The following is a 21,989-nucleotide window of genomic DNA, read 5'->3' as shown; positions in this document are numbered from 1 at the left end:
GTGCCCAGTTTAAATCTTTGTGCCATTAAAGTATATATTTATACATCGAAAATTGGTACATTTAATTGTATTGTATCACATCATAACGGAGTGTTTTGTGAAATAAAATTAAAGGAAGCCAAAAGTTGCAAGTGGCATTGTTTCTTACACAGATTATAGAAATATCTCAAAGTTAATGTCATTGTGATTTAATCGGAATAATTGATGCACAATAAAAAAAAATGTCTGGCAATAAAACATATAAATTAACAACATTTTTCCATGGTTTACAAATGGTTTACAAGCGTTGGCAAGGTTGTTGCACTTTTTTAGATGAATGTGAATTACAAAAGAAATGAATGCATTTGATTGTGCAGAAGATACATATATACATTGATTCACAAACAAAAGCTGAGAAACATTGCATCACAAAGAAACTTGTAGCAGTACATGTTAACTTGCTTTTTCTACAAAAGGAAGAAGCGCAACCAGTTATTTGAAGACAGATTTAATCAGTTTCCACAGACAAAGATTGGCAGGCATTGGCAGCTGACAAACAGACATTGATGTGTTATGCTTTGGAAGAAAATAAAAAAGCAATGCTTGGTTTAGTTTGCCTCGTGGCTGTTAGGGACTGCAGTTCAAAGAACCAGCGAAGTGGGAACATTCAAATGAAGCCTTCACCTAAAGGAATTCACTTCAAAGCATCAGTGTGTACTTCTCACTGGGGAGGCGATGCAGATACAGTAGACAGCACAGAGAGCAGAACTGTACAGTGTGAGGTCTCAATTTCAGTCCATTGTTCTGTTTCCATTGAGAATCCCTCTTAGTATTTTATTCAACAGTATCTGATAAGTTACACTGTTATAAAGCAGTCCCTGGAGGTTCAGGTAGTAACACAAGAAATTATATGAATCATAGTGTTGCTGTGTCTTTGGGTTGCACACCAGTGTATCCTCTTCCAGTAGTGACTGTCTATTCAGTAACTCAACAATACGATACAATATAAAGTCCATATTTGGCTTGTTTTTTATCCAAGCCATCATAAAATATCATGTTAAAATATTTAACAAACAGTGTCTTCTGGGAATCTCATTTCCCAGCCGTTTAGACTTGCCTCTGACGCTTGGTGGATGCTTTGGCCTTCAGCGACGGTTCAGTGCTCAGACAGAGAATCTCCGAGGTCAACGGTCCGGATCCATGAGCTTTGAAGAATACACACAGATTTATTCGATCCCTGCTGGTCAATTTACCCAATAAGTGTTGTCAAACGACCTAATCCTCTGTGTCCTAAAGGGAGAGTTCAACAATCAGGAAAATAGGTTTAAGAATTAAATGAGAAGATTGACACTCCTCTAATTCTAATTTTCTAAATGAAGAAAGGTACTGTTAGCAGCTGGTTAGCTTAGCTCAATAATGTAAATAATGGGAAAGCTAATATGGCTTTATACAAATGTAACAGGATCAACATCTTAAGCTCCCTTATTGACACTTTTCTTATCCGAAAGAAAAGCGAAACAGTGTTAATTCACAAGGGGGTTGTGTTGCCTCTGTTACCAGTCACAAAATAAATCAAAGTATTAAAGAATCAACTGTATAATTGAAATATTTGATAAACATGTTGACTGACAGTATATCAACGTCAGAACTGTGAAAAAAACCTCAAGAAAACACAACTTTGCATCTGCCTATGTCTGGTTTGCAGAGCCACTTATGGGGTATTTTTGACCAACTGAAGCAATCTCCCAAAAACTCTGTGCACTCCTTTGTACATAAATGTTTTTAATGGAGTAGGTTGGGACCTTGAATTCTGTCTTTCTTCTCCCTCCACTTCCGTCTTCCTCTTGTCTTAGGCCAGGATATCGCTCCTCTTGCTGCACCAGACCACCAGGGCGATCATGGCCAAAGTGAGGAAAACTGGAACGAGGATGAGGATGGTTAAAGTTTCGTCGGGCGGGTCCTCCCATAAAACGTGCTCCAAGGTGCAGTTGGAGAAAAAGTGCTTGTGTATGTCGATGATGTAGCTCTCTACCAGCGGGTTGGGCCAGTAGCAGCTGACGATGTTGGACCTTGTCTCCATGCAGAAGGTGAAGCGGTCGTACTCCCTGGGGAGAAACACGGGAGGAAGAGAGAGGGAAAATATTAGATTCAAATCACACTTCTATTTTAGGTGTCAGACTTTTAATCTTAATACTTTTCTACTTTTAGGGTTCTTAAATGGACACAGTTCAAGGGATGAAACTACTGATTTGCATATAATGGTAGAGGTGGACAGTTACCCATTTATTAAATGAATCACACCACGTCACACAACCCTTTAAACCCCTACTATGGTTGGGCTTAATCAAAGATATGATGGTTTGGTAAGTAATCCATCATTGTGCCTGGCATTATTCTGCCTTTCACTTCGATTTGGCCCAGGCCCACTACTCTTCTCCATTTCAACAGGCGATCAGTGCCTTCATGGAGATTCAAGGCTTAGAGCTCTGCTTTGATGAATCCATTCAGCCAGCCGAGATCCCTCTTTCCTCTTTGTCCTCTAGGTCCAGATTTGTTTCTCATTACATCCAGTGCATTCTCACCAGCAGAACAGTGAATGGAATATTGTCTATAAACCCCTAAAATAGGTCTAAATCCTATGGATAAATTGCCTTGTTTACATCATTTGGATGTAAAGCAGTAGAATTTGTGAGAGATAAAAACTAAAACGAAGGCACAGCCGGTAAAACGCATGTTATCATTGTTCAGCTTTACAGTGCCTAAAAAGGCAGTTACTTGTTGGAAATTGGATTCAGACCAGAATTTGACCTTTTTGACATATGTCAAATATATTCTACAATAAATGTGTTGATTAGGAGAAAAATTCCTGGAGCTATAAACAAACAAACAAACAAACAAGCTGCATTAATCAGACGCCTGTACGTAGCTGGAGAGACAAAGGGCATCAAGTACTGCCTGTTGTTATAACTGAAGAAAATACACACATATAAACATTAGTGTTGACAATCAATCTGACTCTGATAACTTAACATAATGTAAAATGCTATATGTATTCTATGAGGGGCCGTCTAGGCCAAAATTCAAACTCACCTCGCACACACACTACTGAAATCCTCTCGCATTCACTACTGAACACCTCACACACACACACTACTGAAAATGAAGCCTCACACATATTACTGAAAATTAACCTCACACAAACACAACTGAACATTAACCTCACACAAACACTACTGTATTCAGTAGTGTGTGTGCAAGGCCAGATGTTTTCAGTAGTGTGTGTGCGAGAGGAGTTTGAATTTTTTGCCTACACGGCCCTTCATAGTATTCACCACTCCTCTAATGACATAATGTATGGAAATGTTTATGCTGCCGCCCTCTGTACTGCACATATATAAGGCTCTGACGTCAAGCTGTAACCATTGATTTGAAAGACATTTACTTAAGTGCTGCAAATCAAATAGACCCTGCTGCCTGGGGACATATGTATTGTGTGTGCTGATATAAAGATATAGTATAGTGCATTGCGGGCAAGGAGGCACAACAGGCCAGTGATAACAACAGTGTTTGCTGAGAAAGCTCAAATGTTCAAGTGGAAAATGCAATAAAAAGTGTTGCACTATTTGGATTGAGGCCCAAATTGCAGTCTTTAGATCCCCTATGCATAATCATATCAAATCTTTTCTAAAGGGATTTACGTCACTGCCAAAAACTTCAGACAAATACAGCAAGGGACTGTTTGGGGACTGAAGAAAATAAATACATTAAAAAACGATCAAAATGCAGCACGGAGGACTTTAGGGAATAACAGACTTTTGAAGTTATTTCCCAGATGTAATAAATAGCAGCTAACAGGTTTTCAACTGCATTATATACAATGCATTACATAACTTTGAAAATAACCACAAACACAGAACAGGCTCGTTCTTTGCCTGATATATTTGTGCATGCATTCACAGACATGCCGTTTTTGGCTACTTAATGAAAATAAGCCTATATTTTTAATAATAGTGTCTAATATGGAGTTTTCCTCAGATTGTCATTCCATAACTCCTCATGGAAACCCATAGTGAATCCTGCACAAATAAAACTGCCTGGGGGGTTTGCAGCTCTCGAAGGCAAGATAAGATAATGTTCACCTCCAAATATGCATTATGACTGCTATTTGAATACTTTTTATATCCGCATCCATTTCACCCAGTTTTACCCTCTAAGACTGATAGCTGTGCTCACTGGTTAATCAGATTAATGTTATTACAAACTGTCCTGTAATGAAATTCAAAAGAATGAGGCAAAAATGGGTTGGGACTTACCCTACTTTAACACCATGTGAAAAACAGTGCATCATTCTATCATTTCAATCATTAAATGTCCTCTCCCTCCATGGCAGGCCGCTTACAGTTGATAGTAACAGTCTCCTGCCAGCGGTGCGGTCCACATAACCCACTTAAAATTAGGCTTACTCATCCAAATGGTCAATTAGTTGTCATGAGTTGCAGCAGGAAAAAGCTTTGATGACTTTAGAGCAGCAACTGGTCGGCACAGGGGCAGAAGATACCTCCTGATAGTGAACATATGTAATATAAAAGGGTCCAAATAGACCAACACTGCTGTTCCTCAGCTCCTGAAGCTGTAAACCACACAAGGCAGAAAATCAATATGTTATTAGACGTAAGTGATTCAAGTGCGTTGAATGTACCCACTGTGGTCTGTTTACACTGTTTGATTGGCTGTACCAGCTCAGTTGGAACCAAAACAGTCATGTTGGCCGGGTGTTTGTCCTATCACTGCAGAGAGGCCCGGCTCATTTGTCAATGAGAGGAGGCCTTGCAGGGGTCGATGCTTGTTCAAACACGAGGCCCCTCGCTCCAGCCTTCTCAACACTCCCTACATCGCTCTCACTCTTTCTCTCATGCCTTCTTATCATTTTCTTCAAGGCTCTAAAGTAAGCTGCTTCCGAGAAACTCAACGTATCCTCCGGTCATGTAAATGAAGTATCATACTCAAATTCACCCAAATGAATAATTCCTGTCATAAAAATGTGGACGTATGCAGGCAGAGTTCCTGGAAAGTCATGCAGTGTTTCCCACTCGATTATGGCTATGAAACCATCTTTGTTTTTATAGTTAGTGCCATGAGGTTGTTCCTGGATGTTCCCAGAGCTAGACATGAAAACACTGGTGTCTTTGGTTCATGTTTGGCTGACATACTCTTGATGTGGTTGATCATATCTTAAGGTTGCTGTTCCTTTATCCCACATTTCAAATTGCCTTTCATTCATAATCACTGAAATAGATCGATGTGTGAAAGTGTCATAAATAAACAATGTTTCTGGAAATCATCACGTAGGTCTGACATTCCCTCGAGATAAATATTTGCTTAAAAAGAAGAACAGAAGAAGCGTGACGGATGGGGAAAGAAGGTGACTGTTCTTCCCAGAAATCTAATAATTTTCCTCACAAATCTGTGACTCAGATTACTTTGACGTTGATTTTAAGCCCCCATGTACACAAGAAACTTCTCCCTCCCCTTCTGGCTCTTCAGTTCAAGGAAAGAGGTCAGAGGTGAGTGGAAGGAATGAGTTGAGAGCTGGATAAAAATAGATGCAGATGGGTGGTCAAGGCTAATGGGTCAATGGGTCAAAGGTCAGATGCTTCGTAGAAAAACAGAACTGGTTTTGGGAATCAAACCTCCAGCTGTTCTCCCACCCACAGACTACCAGCCAGCTGCATGAGGTTGAAATGGATAACAGTTTTCTTTCAAACGTGTGTTTACTGTTTTTTTTAAATCCACCTGTATGACAACCCCCTAGCTTATACTTCAAAAATAGAGCACTCAGACATGAAGACAAAAGTGTTTGAGAAAAGAAGAGGGATAAAGATAAGAGCTTGAAAATACAGGGGGCTTTTTAGTGTCCAGGAGTCACATTTATTTCATGGCTTTCTACTGGTTGACACATTTGCTCTGCAGTCACTCGTAATAAGCTGTACTGGTCGATTAATGTAAGGACACAGTTTGATTTTACTCCTGTGTGTAGAGCAGATAACTGTCTACTAATCTTATCGGCAGCAGTTCATTTTAGGGCACATCTTTGGGCTCTCTATAACAGGAAATGAGCTTTTTCCGTGTTGCAGGCCAATTTTGGTGTCTCCATAATTAGGCCACCATTTCATGGCAAGCACACCGTAACCTATTTTAAGAATGAATTAAACAGGTGCAGTCATTTCCACGCTGTAGAGCCGAAATCTCCATGAGAAGATGAAGTAGGAGTAGCATTGCATGTTGCCGCTCATAATCCATTTTGGGAATATAATAAAATCAGGTTACTGGCAGTGAGAAATGCCTCAAAATACAATTAGCACTGAGTGATTCTGTGAGTGTGGGTGTTTGTCTAAATGAATTGCGCTGCTACATGTGATGAGACAAATACATAGATGCAAAGGGAAGCAAATATATATGAAGGCATTATTCGGATACACCGATTCATCATCAATTGACATCAGTTGCCACACGTGTTGCCCCCCCCTTTAGCTCAGTCTTTACAGTAGGCAGAAACAATGAGGAGAATCAGAAAAAGTCAATATTCTGAGGATTCTTTTTTAAGTATAATCATGAGATATTCAGACTTTCAATACCAATGGCCCAATGCAATTCTGAATTAAATGTTCTCACTGTTGAAACGTCCTGTATATTTCCACTGGGCCTATTCATTTATAGGATCATGATCATTTACACAGCTCCATTATTTGATTTCATTTGCTAAATAGTTTTGCTTGCAGCTTACAAACACAGTATATAAATATATATAAAATAAGTTTGTACCTGATGACGTGTGTGAGGTTACACCAGTAATGTGGCTCTATGTGACCCATCTCCTGCTTGAAGTCCTCTCCGCAGACCTCCACCTCCCACTGCAGACGGGACTCATTGCAGGGTTTCCTCGGCCGGGGGGGAGTGGGCTCTATGTTGATACTGTCAGTGGCTGAGAAGAAGAAGAAGAAGAAGAGCATTTATAGGTCACGTACCCCCATTTGTGTGGGATAACTGATAAATAGTGATGACAGAAAAGTGAACTTAAATGAGACATGACAAAGATGGATGGATGGATGACATGGATGGATGGATGCAGATGGATGGATGGATGGATGGATGGATGGATGCAGATGGATGGATGGATGGATGGATGGATGGATGGATGGATGGATGGATGGATGGATGGATGGATGGATGGATGGATGGATGGATGGATGGATGGATGGATTTCTTACCTGACAATCCTCTTATCATCCAGGCATTGACTGTGAAAAAAAAGAAAAAAGAATGAATTTAGAGTGATTAGAAACAGCTAGGTTCCCACGTGTTAATTAACAAGTAAATAAGACCACCATCTGATAGAAACTAACTTATTGGGTTCAAAATGTATTACAAAACAAAATCCTTTTCTTGCATCTGAACTCAATCTGTTGCATTAAGTTACTGCTAATTCAAACCTCACACTGCTCTTGTTTCACATGTAAAGCTTTGCTTGAGTGCACTACATTAAAGCTTTTATTGTAAAGCAACTATATGGAGTTCGCTATCATTTCATAAAATCAACATGCGCTCTTTGTGACGACCTACTTCCAGGTGGATTAGCTGATCACAATTCATGCAGTAATCCCAGGAGAGATAACAGCCAAGGTGAGCTGTCAGATAAGCAGTTCCAGACAACAGGTTTTTGTACTAAAGGGAACCAGCACTTTAAGAGCAATATCAAGGTAAACAACAGCTTTTACCACCCAATTATGTTAGATGGAAGACTACGTGCACATGGCTTAGCAAGGTGTGCGCGTTTCCGAACCCTATTATTGCCTGAGATCCAATGCACTTTCAACCAGCTGCAAAACGATTCCCATCAGCCTCTCGACAGGCATAAAAGACCATAGAGCTTGTACTTTCATGTGAAAAGTGATGGTGCTTTTGGACTACAGCCAAGAAGAGCAGGATTCATACACAACTGTCTTTTGTTTCAACTAGTTAGAGGAGAATCCAAGTGACAAATAAGAACGAAGACCATCTGAATTGTGTTTATAATCCATTTAAGTGAACATTTTCATGAATAACTAAAAGGAAACATCATTATGTTCAGTCTTTCGTTGAACACCCAGCAGAGATAAAGAAGGAAAGAGAAAAACAGAGATTGATCGTGATAAAAAAATGTATATCCCAATGATACTCGTCCACACAAAAGGGCATCACACAAATTCCCTTTTTCCCCACCTAGCTTTTTTCCCAAACTCTTTCACGCAGCAGCTCATTTTTTTTACCACAACAGAGTGTTATAGATGACGGAAGCTAAACATACTGCTGCACAGGAAGGTGTATCAGCCTTTGAAGTGTCACACTTACAAAGTGGAGAATCTTTCCGAGAGACGCCCCGTGGGACAAACACTGTTACTAAGTTAGCGTGCTAAATATAGAGACCTCCCTGTTTGAGCATGTGAGGATGTTTCAACGTGGAGTGTTCGTGGAGGATTATATTCTTGTACCTTAGGTCAGCGGTTCCCAACCTTTTTCAACTCGGGGCCCACTTAAGAATTTAAAAAAAATGTGCAGCCCACATTCAACCATAAACCATACGGAGGCTAAATAAAGTTCTGATTGGTCAATTCAAAACATGTGACACGTTGTTAATCCAGAACAGACAAGGACTGTAATGACCGTTGCTAAGGAGGATCAAGAAAGAGAAAGGAAAAGAGGTTTCAAATAAAAAATAATCTTAATAATGAAAATGTTTCCACACAAATCATAATGTTTTGCAAATTATTTGGCAGCAAATATTGAATTTACATTTAAACCCTTTAATATTTTATTTGGGTTTTTAGATGAAGACCGCACACAGTTAATAAATACAACTATTCTTCTGGCTAAAATACATATTTTTAAAAGTCAATCAAGGAGTAATCTTAATTCAAGGTGTTTGAAGAGTAGATAAAAAATGCAATTTATTTTGGAAAAAATGATTGCCAAAAAAAATCAAAGGCTCAACACGCCATGAAATGGGAAATAATTAGCTCTAACGAAGAGTGGGATTAAAGGAACAATACGTATGCTTGCCATGTTGTGTTTCTGGTGGTATTTGGTTGTCAACCTATTTTAGTTTGTGAAATGTTAAAGTGATCCTACTGACTGTATCTTTATTTATTCTATTTTTGTTTTATTTTTGTCTGAGATGGGAATGTCATCTCCTATATGTTAAAACAAATTACAATTAAAAATGTTTTAATTATTTGACGGCCCACTTGCAATGCCCACAGGTTGGGAACCGCTGCCTTAGGTGATCGTCTAAGTAATATACACAGAACAATATTTGAGTAGATTTCGACCTGGTTTCAATGGATCTATACTTTGATTTGGTTTTGTATTGTTTCACCTGGTTTAACAGATGATTCAGAAGAATAGGCTGACATTTTGTTATTTTTCTTTCTTGTTAAGAGTTAAATGATTGGATTGATAAACACTTCTGTGTGCTAAATAGAAAGCTGCAGCTTGCTTAGCATAAAGAATGGAAACAAGGGGAACAGTTAGACTTGTTAGATCTCTAAATCTCACTATTTATTACTTTATATCTTGTTTATCAGTAAAAACAAAATGTGAGTGTAAAAGGGTGGTGTTTTAGTGAGTGCTTGACATTTTTAAAAAGCCTTGGGGAAACCTTAGCGAATCGTGCTACATTTGAAGATTGAGAAAGTAAGTTAAAATCACAGAATCCATTGTTGAATTTCAACAAAGGAGGACAAGGCTAGTAAAAGCATTTCTATAAGAGACTGTCAAAGATGACGTTGACTTCTCAGGCAAGCTGTTTCCGAACGGGATCTGAGTTGGGAGTCACTACAAGTCATCGGCGTTCCTTAGACGGTATAAGGAGACACTGTCTAAGAATCCCCAGTTAGACGTCAATCAAAACTCATCTATTTCTGTATTGTTATCGAGAAGCTAGGCATTAAATACAATTCTTGTCTTCCCTTCAGACACAAAGAGACAGAAAGTCATTTCTCAAGAGTACCACAACATATCTAATTCTTGTCTGCTAATCAATTGATCAAATCCAATGTCATGGAAGATTACAGAGCACTCAAAGTTGAACGTTTCACAACTTCATAGCCTGTCTTTCAGTCGTTTGGTTCGCACAGGACTACTTTTGCATTTAATTTCTCTTGATAATAAGCCTCATTCAAGCTGGTCCAAAGATAACATCTCATATATAACAGCCAACATAAATACATCTTGATCTCCTGTGAGGCAACAATCAGCAAAACCAAATATCCCACATGTACTCTTTTGACAAGCACTTAGGGAAGCACAAAGTCTGCAGCAACATTATAAAAAAAGGTTATGTCTAGACGAGATGATGTTACTCTGATCACATTTCACTTAACATCAGTTGGAAAATGCAGTCCTAACCCTGAAACTATAAAGTGGCTTTTATCCTTAAACACAAATGGCGAATGTTCTTTTTCTTGTTTGTATACGATAATCATATGCTGTTGACAAAAAGACCAACCTAGGAAGCTTGTCGTCTAAGTTATTAATAGTCATAAATTAATCACAAGCAGGATGGAGCCACTGATGAAAATAAGCTAACAGCAGGATTCCCTTCAGCATGATCTCTGCACAACTGCGGGGGAAGTTTTGAAACAACATCTTATCTTTCCGCTCTGTGAACTGAGGGAACACAAATATATTTGGCATCAGCTTGAGTCTGTGTGTATGTGAGAGATTTGGTTTTAAAGTTGGACAGTGATTCTTGCCAGAGTACGAATTATAACAGCTTGGTGGATCCCTCATCTTGCGGTGCGTGACAGTTTGCCAAATGAATAGCAGTCTGGATTAAGATAACAGATTTCTGAGTTGTGACTACAGCAATATGTCCTGCTTGTAAAGTAGCTCCGGCTAATGTGTGAGCAATCAAATTTCCATTTACACAGGAAACAGACACGGATGAATAATTAGAAATGTAAGGAAAATAGGATAATACACTAATATCGTGCAAAGAGTCAGACAAGAACATTGATTCTTCAGTGAAATATAAAGCTACCGAGAGTATCTTACCTAAGCATAAACACTGGAAACACAGAGAAGCTAGCTTATCTCTGTCCGAAAGAGATAGCTAAACTGCTGTTGGCTATAGCTTCATAAGAACAGCATCAGCCTACCTGTTTAGCTCTCTACAATAAAGCAACGTTTGCTTCCCACATTATCAATATATCGTTATTGTATAATTTCAGCTTGATTTTGGTCTTTGTTACAAGACAAAATAAACATAATGCTTATGGAAACAACACTGATAGGAGTAGCAGTGTGAGAAACCAAACTGTAAAGTCTGATGGCTTTAAGACCAAACCAATAAAGTAGTTCAGCTTTAAGAAAATGTGCATAGAGCATATGTATATTGTCTGCTTATATGGCCTTAGAAGCACACAGCTCACCAGTAGGGATTTTCAAGACAAATTGCCAGTATCAGCCTTCCTCAGTAGCCTATCTCTTAGATGCCTCTGCAGAGGGGATACAAAGCTCCAAAGCAATTTATCTGTAGCTGCCTCTACTACCATGAACACTGTATTCTCCATGACACAGGCAGTCTGTGGTTTGTACTTGTTTAACTTTTGTCTAGTTTCTGAACAGATATGAAGAGCTGTGAGCTCTGAGTGCTAAGAGCTAACGGCTGTGTTGTTTTTCTGGGGCGTTCATTGAAGAGGACGTCACGGCTCCGCCTTCACGGCGTTACTATAGATACTACCAACTACCCCAGTTCCTAAACTGTAAAGTGAGCGCAGCATTAAAGTGAGCCGGGACTAATAAGGCCTAACCAAACCGAGCGAGGCCGAGCGAGGCCTGCAGTGTAAATGCGCCATTATAGGCTTTGAGTTGTAGATTGTAGCAATGTCTTCACAATTTACAAAACCACAAGTGTCCATTTGCAGTAACTCTATCTGAAAACCATTTTCTAATTGCATGAGCTGAGATGTGAGAAACAGATGATTGATGTCTGTGTTCCTCATATAGGCCTTTTACTACTTAGAAAATGTAAATGAAACATTTAAAAAGTAATCAATTTGACATTAATGAATACATACTGTAACAGCCTCTCATTAAAACTGCAATTTCATCTTATACAATCATTAAATCTCTCATCAGCCACATGTGGATTGATAATTCTACCCTTTCAATGATTTTTCATCAGTTTCCTCTTCATTGAGGTTCATAGTTATGCTAATGATTTGTTTCATGGCCACTGAGGACGACGCAGTTCTAAGACTGAACCAAGCTTTTCATGACCACATCAGTTATGATTATAAAAAGAGGAAACCGCTTGCATGTTACCATCAATGTTTTTTTAACATCATAGCAAAATGACCATTTTAATAGCTTATTCAATGAGAGTTTCTCTGGCTTTTGTGTTGTCAAAAGGATGCTTAATTTGAGAATAGACTAAAAGGAGTATTTCTAGAGCAGCAGCTGGCTCTTTTAAAGACACAAACGTATTCAAACTGGCATAATTAAGTCTAATCTTTGCCCTTAATGAAAGGGAAGGAAATAATTACCCTTACTTCAGGATATTCATTAGATTCTCTGCGTGTGGTGGTTTAAAATTAGCAAGGCGCTGCCATGCTACAATTATTTGCTTCCTTCAAGCCTCCAACAAAAATTCATGAAAAAAACACTTCCACTCGTGTAAAGTTCTTATAGACAGATATTGTTGATAATACCAAACCAGTATTTCAACTAGACCTGTCGAGTCATCTGAAATGTAGCCTTAGCACTAAATTATAACATCTTGTGAATTATGTCGGCCAAGCAGAACTATTTTGAACTCGACGGAAACTAAATCAATTTATTTAAGTGTGTTACACGCTGGTTGACAGGCTGCCAGTCCAGGGCCTGCTCAGTTGGCATGCTGTCATCCACTGGCCTGTTAGGCTGTCAAGATAAATATAGATAAGAGGGAAAAGGAAAGGAAGGAAAGGACATAAATTGCCATCCATGTCCAAAACATAAAGCAAATGCATGATGTCTGTCAGTGCTTGTTTAACTACCTCCACCCTATTGTTGTACTTCCTCAACAGTATGATCAATACCACAAGGTACCAGTGGATGGGAGGGTTCGTAATAACGGTCAGATTTAATTAGAGGATTTTTTTTTTTTTGCATTTGGCTGCACTTTTTTATGACACGACACCATCTCGTGTTAGTTTAAACACACAGTAAGAAGGAATAATTCATCTCAAACAGGATATGAAGGTTTTATCTGATTCCGTTTCTGTGCCAACAGCATTAATTTAGAATCTGAAAAACAAAGAAGGACAATAAACCAGGCGTCCTTTTCCATCTTTGTCTTCCTGCTGCACAATCTTTCTCCACTGTCTTTCTACGCAGACGATGAGAGATAGTGAAGGGGGAGAGAAATGCACGGTGACATGTTCAAATGTGTCGAGAGCCTTGGACAAAATAATAACCAGAGCTGCACAGTACTTTTGCAATCCATCGCCTCAGTTATGCCCATTTAAAACCTGTGCTGTGTCGATGTACATACACCAGCAGTGAAGACAACTTCTGAACAGATTGCGACGATTCGAAGGCTCATTTTAATCTGCAAACACTCAGCACTCATGAATAACACCCTGACCTCCCACATAACTTTGAAGATCATTGAGTTCTTGGCCTTTCAAACCCCCCCCCCCCCTGTGTCCAGCATCTGCAGAAAAACAACTGAAACAAGCCAGATCAATGAGAACACAACCCTTCAAAGGGAAATGTTTATTTTGTTTGCAAGGCCAGAAGGCAGCATAGAGATAGCATGGTAACCTCAGGTCAGAATATAGATCAAATAAGACTTTTTGAGGAGTTGTTTTTTACAGAAATCATACATAAAAAATCTAAAGAAATGTTTTATGTCACTAAGATGTTCAATGTCACATAAATACTCATTACATTTCCTGTTTTACAAGTATAAAGGGACTTCTCCTCCTTTCCTATTATTTCTCTGCTCGGATGCAGAAAAACAGCTTCTCAAACAATAGGGTGACCAGACTGAGGCAGATAGCTTGCTTTGGAGAAATATTCTCACTCCCCCACAGATGAATAGAAAGCCTTTTAACCACAGCAGGCAGAGGCAGCCCTTAAGTGAATGTCAGGTAATAAAGAGTGTGATGTGGGCAGAGGGAGCCAGCGGATGAAACACAATTTGACATTTCGAAAAAAATAACATACATTAGCGTTATAAATTAATTGTGAGCCCTTCATTTCAATATTTTAATTAAATTAAGAATGATGAATAAATACAATCTGATAACTGGTAGCCTCACACACAAGTGTTTCCCACATTATTCACAGAGGATGATGCTGCTTATCACCCACCCCCACCCCCCCCCCCTCCTCCCCCTTGCATTAGTTTATTTTCCATTTGACTGAAAAGGATGCCAATGTGTAGGCAGGGATTTTTCCATTACTTCTGTGCTCTGTAGCAATATAAAAGACTGCCAGTCCTCTAGATTTATTCATTTGTGATCCACCAAAGTGTAAATAAAATTGAAATAAAACATAGCAGCTTTATGATCAACATGTGACAGTCGATGTTGCAACTCATTTTAAGTTATTCGAGTAGACATTTTTAATGTATGGTCCCTTCACTCATTTATATTACAACAATAAAAGTTGGGGGCTCTAATATGGTTTTGGGGGGTTTTCTCTTTCCTGTAGTAGTGTGATGTGTAGGTTTTTGTCCATAAACGTCCCCCCCCTTGCCTGAAAGGCCTCCATTGGACTGCTTTGTTTTCATAGTGGCTTCACTACGTAACACTGGCGTTTCTAGAACACATTATAGGCTAAGGGGCAGCGGTTGACCAATCATAACAGAGCCAGAGCACAGGCAGTCTGAGAAAAATAAAGACCTTCTGTCACAGTAGAAGCACAAAATACCAATCTGAAACCTGAATATGAGCATAATAGGGGCCTTGTAACATGCTGTTGTATTGGTTCTGACTTTTTTCCATTTATTATCTGAGCATTAGCCTCACAAATCTGAAAATGTCCAAAGCCACATGAGACATAGACCGGTCAGGCACACAAAGACTGATTTTTTAAAATGCTCTCTGCTTAGTTCTGAAGCTATTTTATTTAGACAAAATCAATGCTTTCCCAAACCAGCTGATCAGTTCCATTGTCACACAGTGCTCATAAAAACAAGCCTCCGGGGCTCAGAGTGCAGGCCACAGTGATTGACTGATGGATGATTATTATTCATCCAGCAGCGGATGTGCCAGGTGAGGCAAACAGAAATTAATTCTTAAACTCCGTGAAGGACACTGAATAAGAGCAAGACAGGGAAATTAAAAATCTGGAGGGAGGGCATTGCACTTAAGGCATAATATATCAATCTTAGGGTTAGGTGCACTTTGCCACTGATTCACTCGAAACCCAGAAGTGGCCTCTCATGAATAAAAAGTAAAAATAACTACAATTAATATTTTACTATGGGAGTACAAGATACACCCAGGAGGACATTCACTTCTTTCATGTCAGTGCGGAGCATCCAGGCTGTCAAAGTGGAGTCTTCCACGTGGGGGGGATCCAGGGGTCAAGGAGGAGTGAGAGGAAGAGGAGACTGGAGAATGACACAGATGTTCAAGACAGAGGGGAGCTTGGCAAACAAAAACAGGAAGAGAAGGGGGGGTGAGGCAGAGTACTACATGACCATGATGGAGAGAGACAGAAATAAAATGCCAATGGGGGAGAAGAGAGAATTCATTATGTGGGACTTTCGGGAGAGAATTGCCATTTTTTTCAAACCTGTACACTGTGCATGTAGGACAGGTACCGGAGCAGGTCAGATCGTGATTACAGGGATGTTGGTTTGACAGCATGTGGTGGGTGAACATAAAGCTCTGAGGGCATTTGGGATAGCGGCTCTATATAAATGCAGTCCATTTGCCACGTGGAGAGGAAAATTACAGCAAAGCTTCAGCAGAATAGGCCCCTGTGGAGAGAACCCATCTGTCTATGAGCTATCATGGCTTGTTTGTGCAAGCATTGCAGCTGCTGCTCTCCTGAACAATGTGTCTGTGGCATTTAAACGGAATAGGGTCATCAAAAATGTTTTTCAAAGTGTGTTCGTATGAGCATAAACCCTCGCATTCTCACACAGATGCACAGAGAAGGCTGTTGGTGACAGATAAGGAGCACAGATGTGATTATAAAACTGTGAACGGCGGAATGTGGCGGAATCAGCACACGTATAAATTCCACATCATTCTTCGTTAGCAAAGATAATTAAACGGAAAAACACAATTCGGGCTTTCATCAGCATTCACTGTGCACTCTTCCACTCTAGACAAGTTTATAATTAAAAAACATAAAAGCCAAAAATGGCCTGAAGCTACACTGTTTCACCCCGTCTCTGACAAACCACAACAATTAGCTCCATTGAAATGCTTGCTTCCAATAAAAAGCAAACATTTGTTTTTTGGAATAAAATGAAAAAGGCTTGAATTATCCACTTTTAAAAAACACTAAATGCTTTTGACAGGAGTCACAGTTCCGTGGCTACAAAGAGACGAAGCTCTAAATGTAGAGGTTCAGTGGAAAGTGGAAATGGGTCACTTGTTCTTCTCTGATAAATTGGGACTGGGCTCAATGACAAATGCAGGACCCCTGATTGTCTGCGTCCTTTGGCAGTAGACACTTCACCCCGCTGAGCGATTTAGTCTCCCACACAGCCAGTCAGTTATAAATATGTCAACTTGTCCTGGCCATTAATTACAGTCCCTTGGCACAATCTGTGTGATAAAAGCCAAAGTACAGCAGATGAATGTGTTATCACTCTGACTCGGGCCAAATTCTCATCACCGATGTAATGGAAACAGCAATAGACAGACACATGGATAATGAGACAGATGAGTTCTGATATAAAATGAATAGGGATGCTTAAATCATCTCACAGATCATTTCCTAACCCATTTTGAATCCCCACTCCTCACATAGAAACGCTTGGTCAGGACCCTTTGGTCTCAAATTTGACCAACCTCTGAATTTGACGCCCATTAAAACCGGGCTGGATTACCCGATTACAATTTTCCTTGGTAAAACCGGATGCATAAAAGTTGTATTTCTGTCAGTTGTTTACCAAGGGCCTCTGCCTTGGAGGCGGTCAGGACAGTGCCAACATGCTGTTCATCAATCTGTCTGAGAGACAAAAAGGAGAAAGAGTAACGACAGCAGAGGAGGCAGAGAGGGAGACAGACAGACAGTGAGAAATATTAGTATGCCGAAACAGACACAGTGTGACGAGTCATACATTAAAATTGTAACACCGGGTCAAAGACTGTGAGGCCAAACAAGAGCGCTAAAGGGCATTAATAAATCCAAGACCTTCATTGACATTTTTGTTGCAGTCCCATACTAGACTGAACTCGAGAAGCCTTCTGGGAAGAGTCGGGGCGATTTGCTCACCACCATATTAATTAGAAAATGAACAAAATCCAAATCTGACATGTGTTCATTTGGTATTGCTCACCTTGTGATGATATGACTGCTGTAGGAGTATATATTACAAAATGAATTGGTACACAGTGGATAAAACTGACAGTTACCTGACGTGCAATCAATTATAAAGGTCTTATTACGAATTACGCAACAACAAACCTAATAGGCATTTATTATTACCTCCATTATTTATCACAAGTACGTCAAAAGGTGCATTTAAACAACTTTGAAACCTTCATAACCAGACGTCTCATGTTCTGTATACAACACAAGTGGAATCAGAAAAACCCCAACTCGACTGGTCTGTATTTACCGAACATAAATAGAAGAAAAGACAGCCAACCTAGCATAAACAACATCAGACTCATCCATAGAAGGTGAATAAGAAGTGGACGTATTCACCCTGATGTTACCTCTTTATGTCTGCTAAACTCTTTCTAACGCCACACCCCCAGATTTATTTTCTTTTTTTCTGAACACTAGCACCATGAACCCTGCCAGGGAGCTTTACATATAATCCTAGTAAAGCTTTTACAACTTCTTACAGCTGTCGCAGACAATTGCACACTTTGCCTGTGGTGAGTTCATTTGAACAAAGAGCTCTTCTCATATACCAAATCCATCTCAACGGACCTGTTTCTGAATGTCATGACATTTGGCCCTCTCAGGTCATCATTAGATCATTTCAGTCTATCATTATACAGTCACCAGTTACACCTTCAATTCAATGCTGAGTATAATAGTGCTCATTACCACCTATTCTGTTCTGTGATAGAATGTGAAGGTCGTTTGGCAGAAAATCAACTCGCTGTCAAATATCGAGACAAATAACTACCTTCCTCCTCTGTCTCTGCCCTCTTGCTGCTGCTTTGAGGAGCATGTAACAGTGTATGACGTCTCCTGCAAATTATATCAGATAATGACATTTGGTTTTTCCTCTGAAATGAATTTGTTGTATTTGATATACAGTATTTTGAACAACACATGACGTTAACACATTGATATATAAAGAATAGCTTTCATCCTGTGTATTAAGTGGAGTTTCTATGGTATATATGGAAACAAAATGTTTCAATCATAATTTCTCACAGCACAAATTGACATATTTAGACATTTGTATTGTCCAACAAACAGGCAAATTAATTTAGATTTGCATATGCTTGCAATTCCATAGTAAAGGCCAGGTGAGATGAGAACATTGCAGCTTTAGTACCGTTTTTAGTGGAACCTTTAAATAATTAATGGTCAGATGGATAAGCATTGAGTCAATAGGTGCATCTATGAAACGCCTCTGCAATCTGCTGACCTTATGGTTCTTAGTCAGATTCCCACACTGGGACTAAGAGTCAGCAAGCCGTCAGCATGCTTTGATAGGAGCACGATGAGCGAAGAGACAAACCCTTCTGGTGAATCTTTAACGGCAACTGAAAGATTAATAATGCTCTTAACATGCTTCCACTGCAGGTGAGAGATAGTGGGAGAAATGAAATATCACACATTTGCCTAGCAAAGAATAGATTGTAAGATTTGCCAATAAGAAATATCTTTTAGTCTGAACAAATAAAAGGCACTTTGGCAAAACCAGACACAATCTGCCCAGCTCACATTTCTTCATCTAACAAAGAAATGATTTGGATTGATTTGTGAACTTGAAAGCCTTTCACTACAGGAATGTGCAGGTGATGAACACAACTGTGTGTAACAACATCCATGTGTAAGGAAACAGCCCATGGACATCAGCCTTTTACATGAACTGAGATCAACAAACAACAATATCTCACCTAGGGTCTATGAATACATTTCACTATAATAGTTCACAAGAATGGTATTTTTCAGATAGAACAGAAAAACCCCAAGGCTTTTCCTTTGCTGTGAGACTGTGCATAGCTGTTTATTAGGATAAGATGCAGATGCTTCCCAGTCAGTGGGAATCAGTGTTTTGCTGCGGTGCAGATGGGATCTTATACTCAAGTAACAAATCAGAACGATTTGTTTGTCTTTGAACTGGCTGCATCTGGCCTCCACCTTTCTTCTTCCCAACGGGGGTCTTGATGGGAAACTCTTTGAGTCTAGACAAGAGCTGTCAGAGGAAACCATTGCTGCATGTCTTCACAACATGGGAATATAATTGCTTTGACAGCAGCAGCTGTGGTGAAATTTGCAATTTGTGGACTCACATAAAAAACATAGATAAGTCTGAGTCTTTTCTTCCTGCTTCCCATTACACTGGCATGTCCAGCAACTGAGCATAACACATGCTTTAAGTCATAAAAGGTCCATCTAAGCTAGTTTTCTGCGTGGCCGTACAGCGCATAGGCCACAGCTGCTACATGGCAGAGACCCAGGGGAGTCCAGGCTGAAGGTCCTGTCCGGACTTGGCCCCCATCTCATTAACTACCACAAGACTTTTCTCTTTAAAATGACCAAGGACTTCCTAAATGCATTCATGTTTTTACATGTATTTATAGATGTATACACTGTATGTAATCATCCATACTAATAAGTATGTATTTCATTTGGATATTCTTCATGAGCTACAGAACACTTGGCGTGTTTACAGCAATATAATGTAAATTGTCAACACCAGCCAACTCCAAATGATCATAACTCAGCTTTATTATATTATAAATTGTATATTTTATAATCTTAATCCATTTTTTGTCATTCATGCTTTATATATACATACACCTATATTTCACATACTGGTGACATAGTCCTTCCATTTGCTATCTCATCTTTTCTGTGTTGCCCTAATGTCTATTTATATGCATTTCCATGTCTATGCAAATACAACATTCAAATTCCTTTAATTTGTACACATTCTTGGCCAATAAAGTAGATTTTGTTTCTTATCAAGCCACTTTAATGTGTAGCTGCCTTTCAGAGGCACTCAAGGTAAAGCATCACTGTAGATAAGCACCTGTGTTTGAACTTCTTCTGAACCACAGACCTTGAAATTCCTATATCTACTGGCTCATGTATCCACATGGGAGGAAGACAGGTCATTTCAATCAGTGTCAGACCAGGTGGCCCCGATATCAGCCCAACAACAGCTCACTGAGAGCACTCAGGCTACTTAACCAAGTCACTGTGCTGCACACCAGCTCGATATCTGAACTCCTCTTCACCACTGAGTCATTGCATTTATTCTGCTTACACTGCTACTACAGCTATATATATCAAGGTTTACAGCAGCAGATTATCTGGATTCATGTTTAGCAGAACACATCCACACGAGCATCTAAATCATGAAAACAGCTCAGTAATGTTTCACAACTGGATTCAACAACCATTAAACATAATTTAATTATTTAACCAATAACTAATGAGCTGGATCTAGAAATATCCATTTGCAACAATATAGGTCAGATGAGGTCTGTCCAAAAGGGCATATATTCCACATTCACTGCATGTGATGTGATAGATTTGCCCTGGGACTTCTTATAAGTCTTATTATGTGCACGTTGCAACTTGACACACTCATGAACACAAAATAAGATATAGAAGTGTGGCAATTTAATGATGAACTGATGTGTTCAATATCTTATTATGTTAATTGGTGGGAATAAACTCCTCGCTTCTTTGTGATGCTATTTCAACCTGTAATAACTCACTATCCCGTTTTCTATCGTTACCATGCGTTCTGCAAATAAGAAATATATATATATAAAACATACTCACCCAAAACCCCAACAACAAAAAGTTTCAGTACTGCGAACTCATTTGTATCCATCACGCTGTTAGAAAATCCAATCGGACTTTGAATGAAACCTCAGCTGCAGCTCCGTGGAAATGCGCATTTGAAGCGAACCATCATTGAAATAATCCAAATTGTGTAAATCCGAACTCCGTCATGCTGTCCCGAGTCAAGTGAAATAAGTGAATGATCAGTAGGGGTAAAGCCGGAATAAAAACAAGTAAATTAATCTGATCCCAGAGCGTGATTTCTGACTGTCCTCTTGATGATCACTGCCACTTCTCTCTGGCGCCAGGAGTCAGGTCCACACTGCCCTGCATCCTCTGTGGGAGGAGGGGGAGAGAAGGGGGGGGGGGATGATAGGGTTCCTACAGAGCACTGGCACTGGATTATGTTTCTTAAGTAACTGCGCAGATTGTATCCTTTTATTCCCAGCATGAAATTAACTATATTGAAATGTAATATTGAAAAAACAAGGATAGGCTATATTATGCAGAAGACGCAACGAGAATCCAGCAATCAATAAAGACTTTAGTTTAGAATAAAATATGCAGTCCCTTATTTTCATACTATAACAGACATTTGCACACACGTCTAAATGTAATGATGTTATATTAATTTAGGCATAATACACATTTAATTGTAATTGGCTATAGACCTTTAAATAATGAGGACATTCCAATCAAACATGTAATATTGCATTATAACTATGGTATTATTATGACGTAATTATGATAGATGATAATCTGGATTAAAGTGAACCACTGAGCCACTGATGGATGCGTTTTAATTG

At 39.3% G+C, this 21,989-nt stretch overlaps 1 protein-coding gene across 1 annotated transcript; it reads right to left on the bottom strand.

The window, feature by feature from the left end:
- Positions 1–172: 172 nt before the first annotated feature.
- LOC307026391 (receptor activity-modifying protein 3) lies at positions 173–21,486 on the bottom strand. Its single transcript, XM_079661754.1, has 4 exons — positions 21,181–21,486; positions 7,248–7,277; positions 6,802–6,961; positions 173–2,084 (listed from the first exon to the last, which is right to left on the bottom strand). Exons 1-4 carry the CDS (start codon positions 21,230–21,232, stop codon positions 1,829–1,831), a joined length of 498 nt encoding a protein of 165 aa, XP_079517880.1. The 5' UTR covers positions 21,233–21,486; the 3' UTR covers positions 173–1,828.
- Between the last annotated feature and the right edge of the window lie 503 nt (positions 21,487–21,989).

Source organism: Notothenia rossii (assembly GCF_949606895.1).
Source record: "Notothenia rossii genome assembly, chromosome: 12".
NCBI lineage: Eukaryota > Metazoa > Chordata > Actinopteri > Perciformes > Nototheniidae > Notothenia > Notothenia rossii.
Note: the sequence above shows the minus strand (reverse complement) of the source record. Positions and strands in the feature narration are given on the sequence as shown.

Excerpts from the sequence above, each read along its gene's own strand:
- LOC307026391 (XM_079661754.1), bottom strand. The coding sequence starts at position 21,232 with ATGGATACAAATGAGTTCGCAGTACTGAAACTTTTTGTTGTTGGGGTT. Across the intron at positions 6,962-7,247 it reads GATGATAAGAGGATTGTCAG|CCACTGACAGTATCAACATA; the intron begins GTAAGAAATCCA and ends TCTTCTTCTCAG. Across the intron at positions 2,085-6,801 it reads AACCTCACACACGTCATCAG|GGAGTACGACCGCTTCACCT; the intron begins GTACAAACTTAT and ends GTTTCTCCCCAG.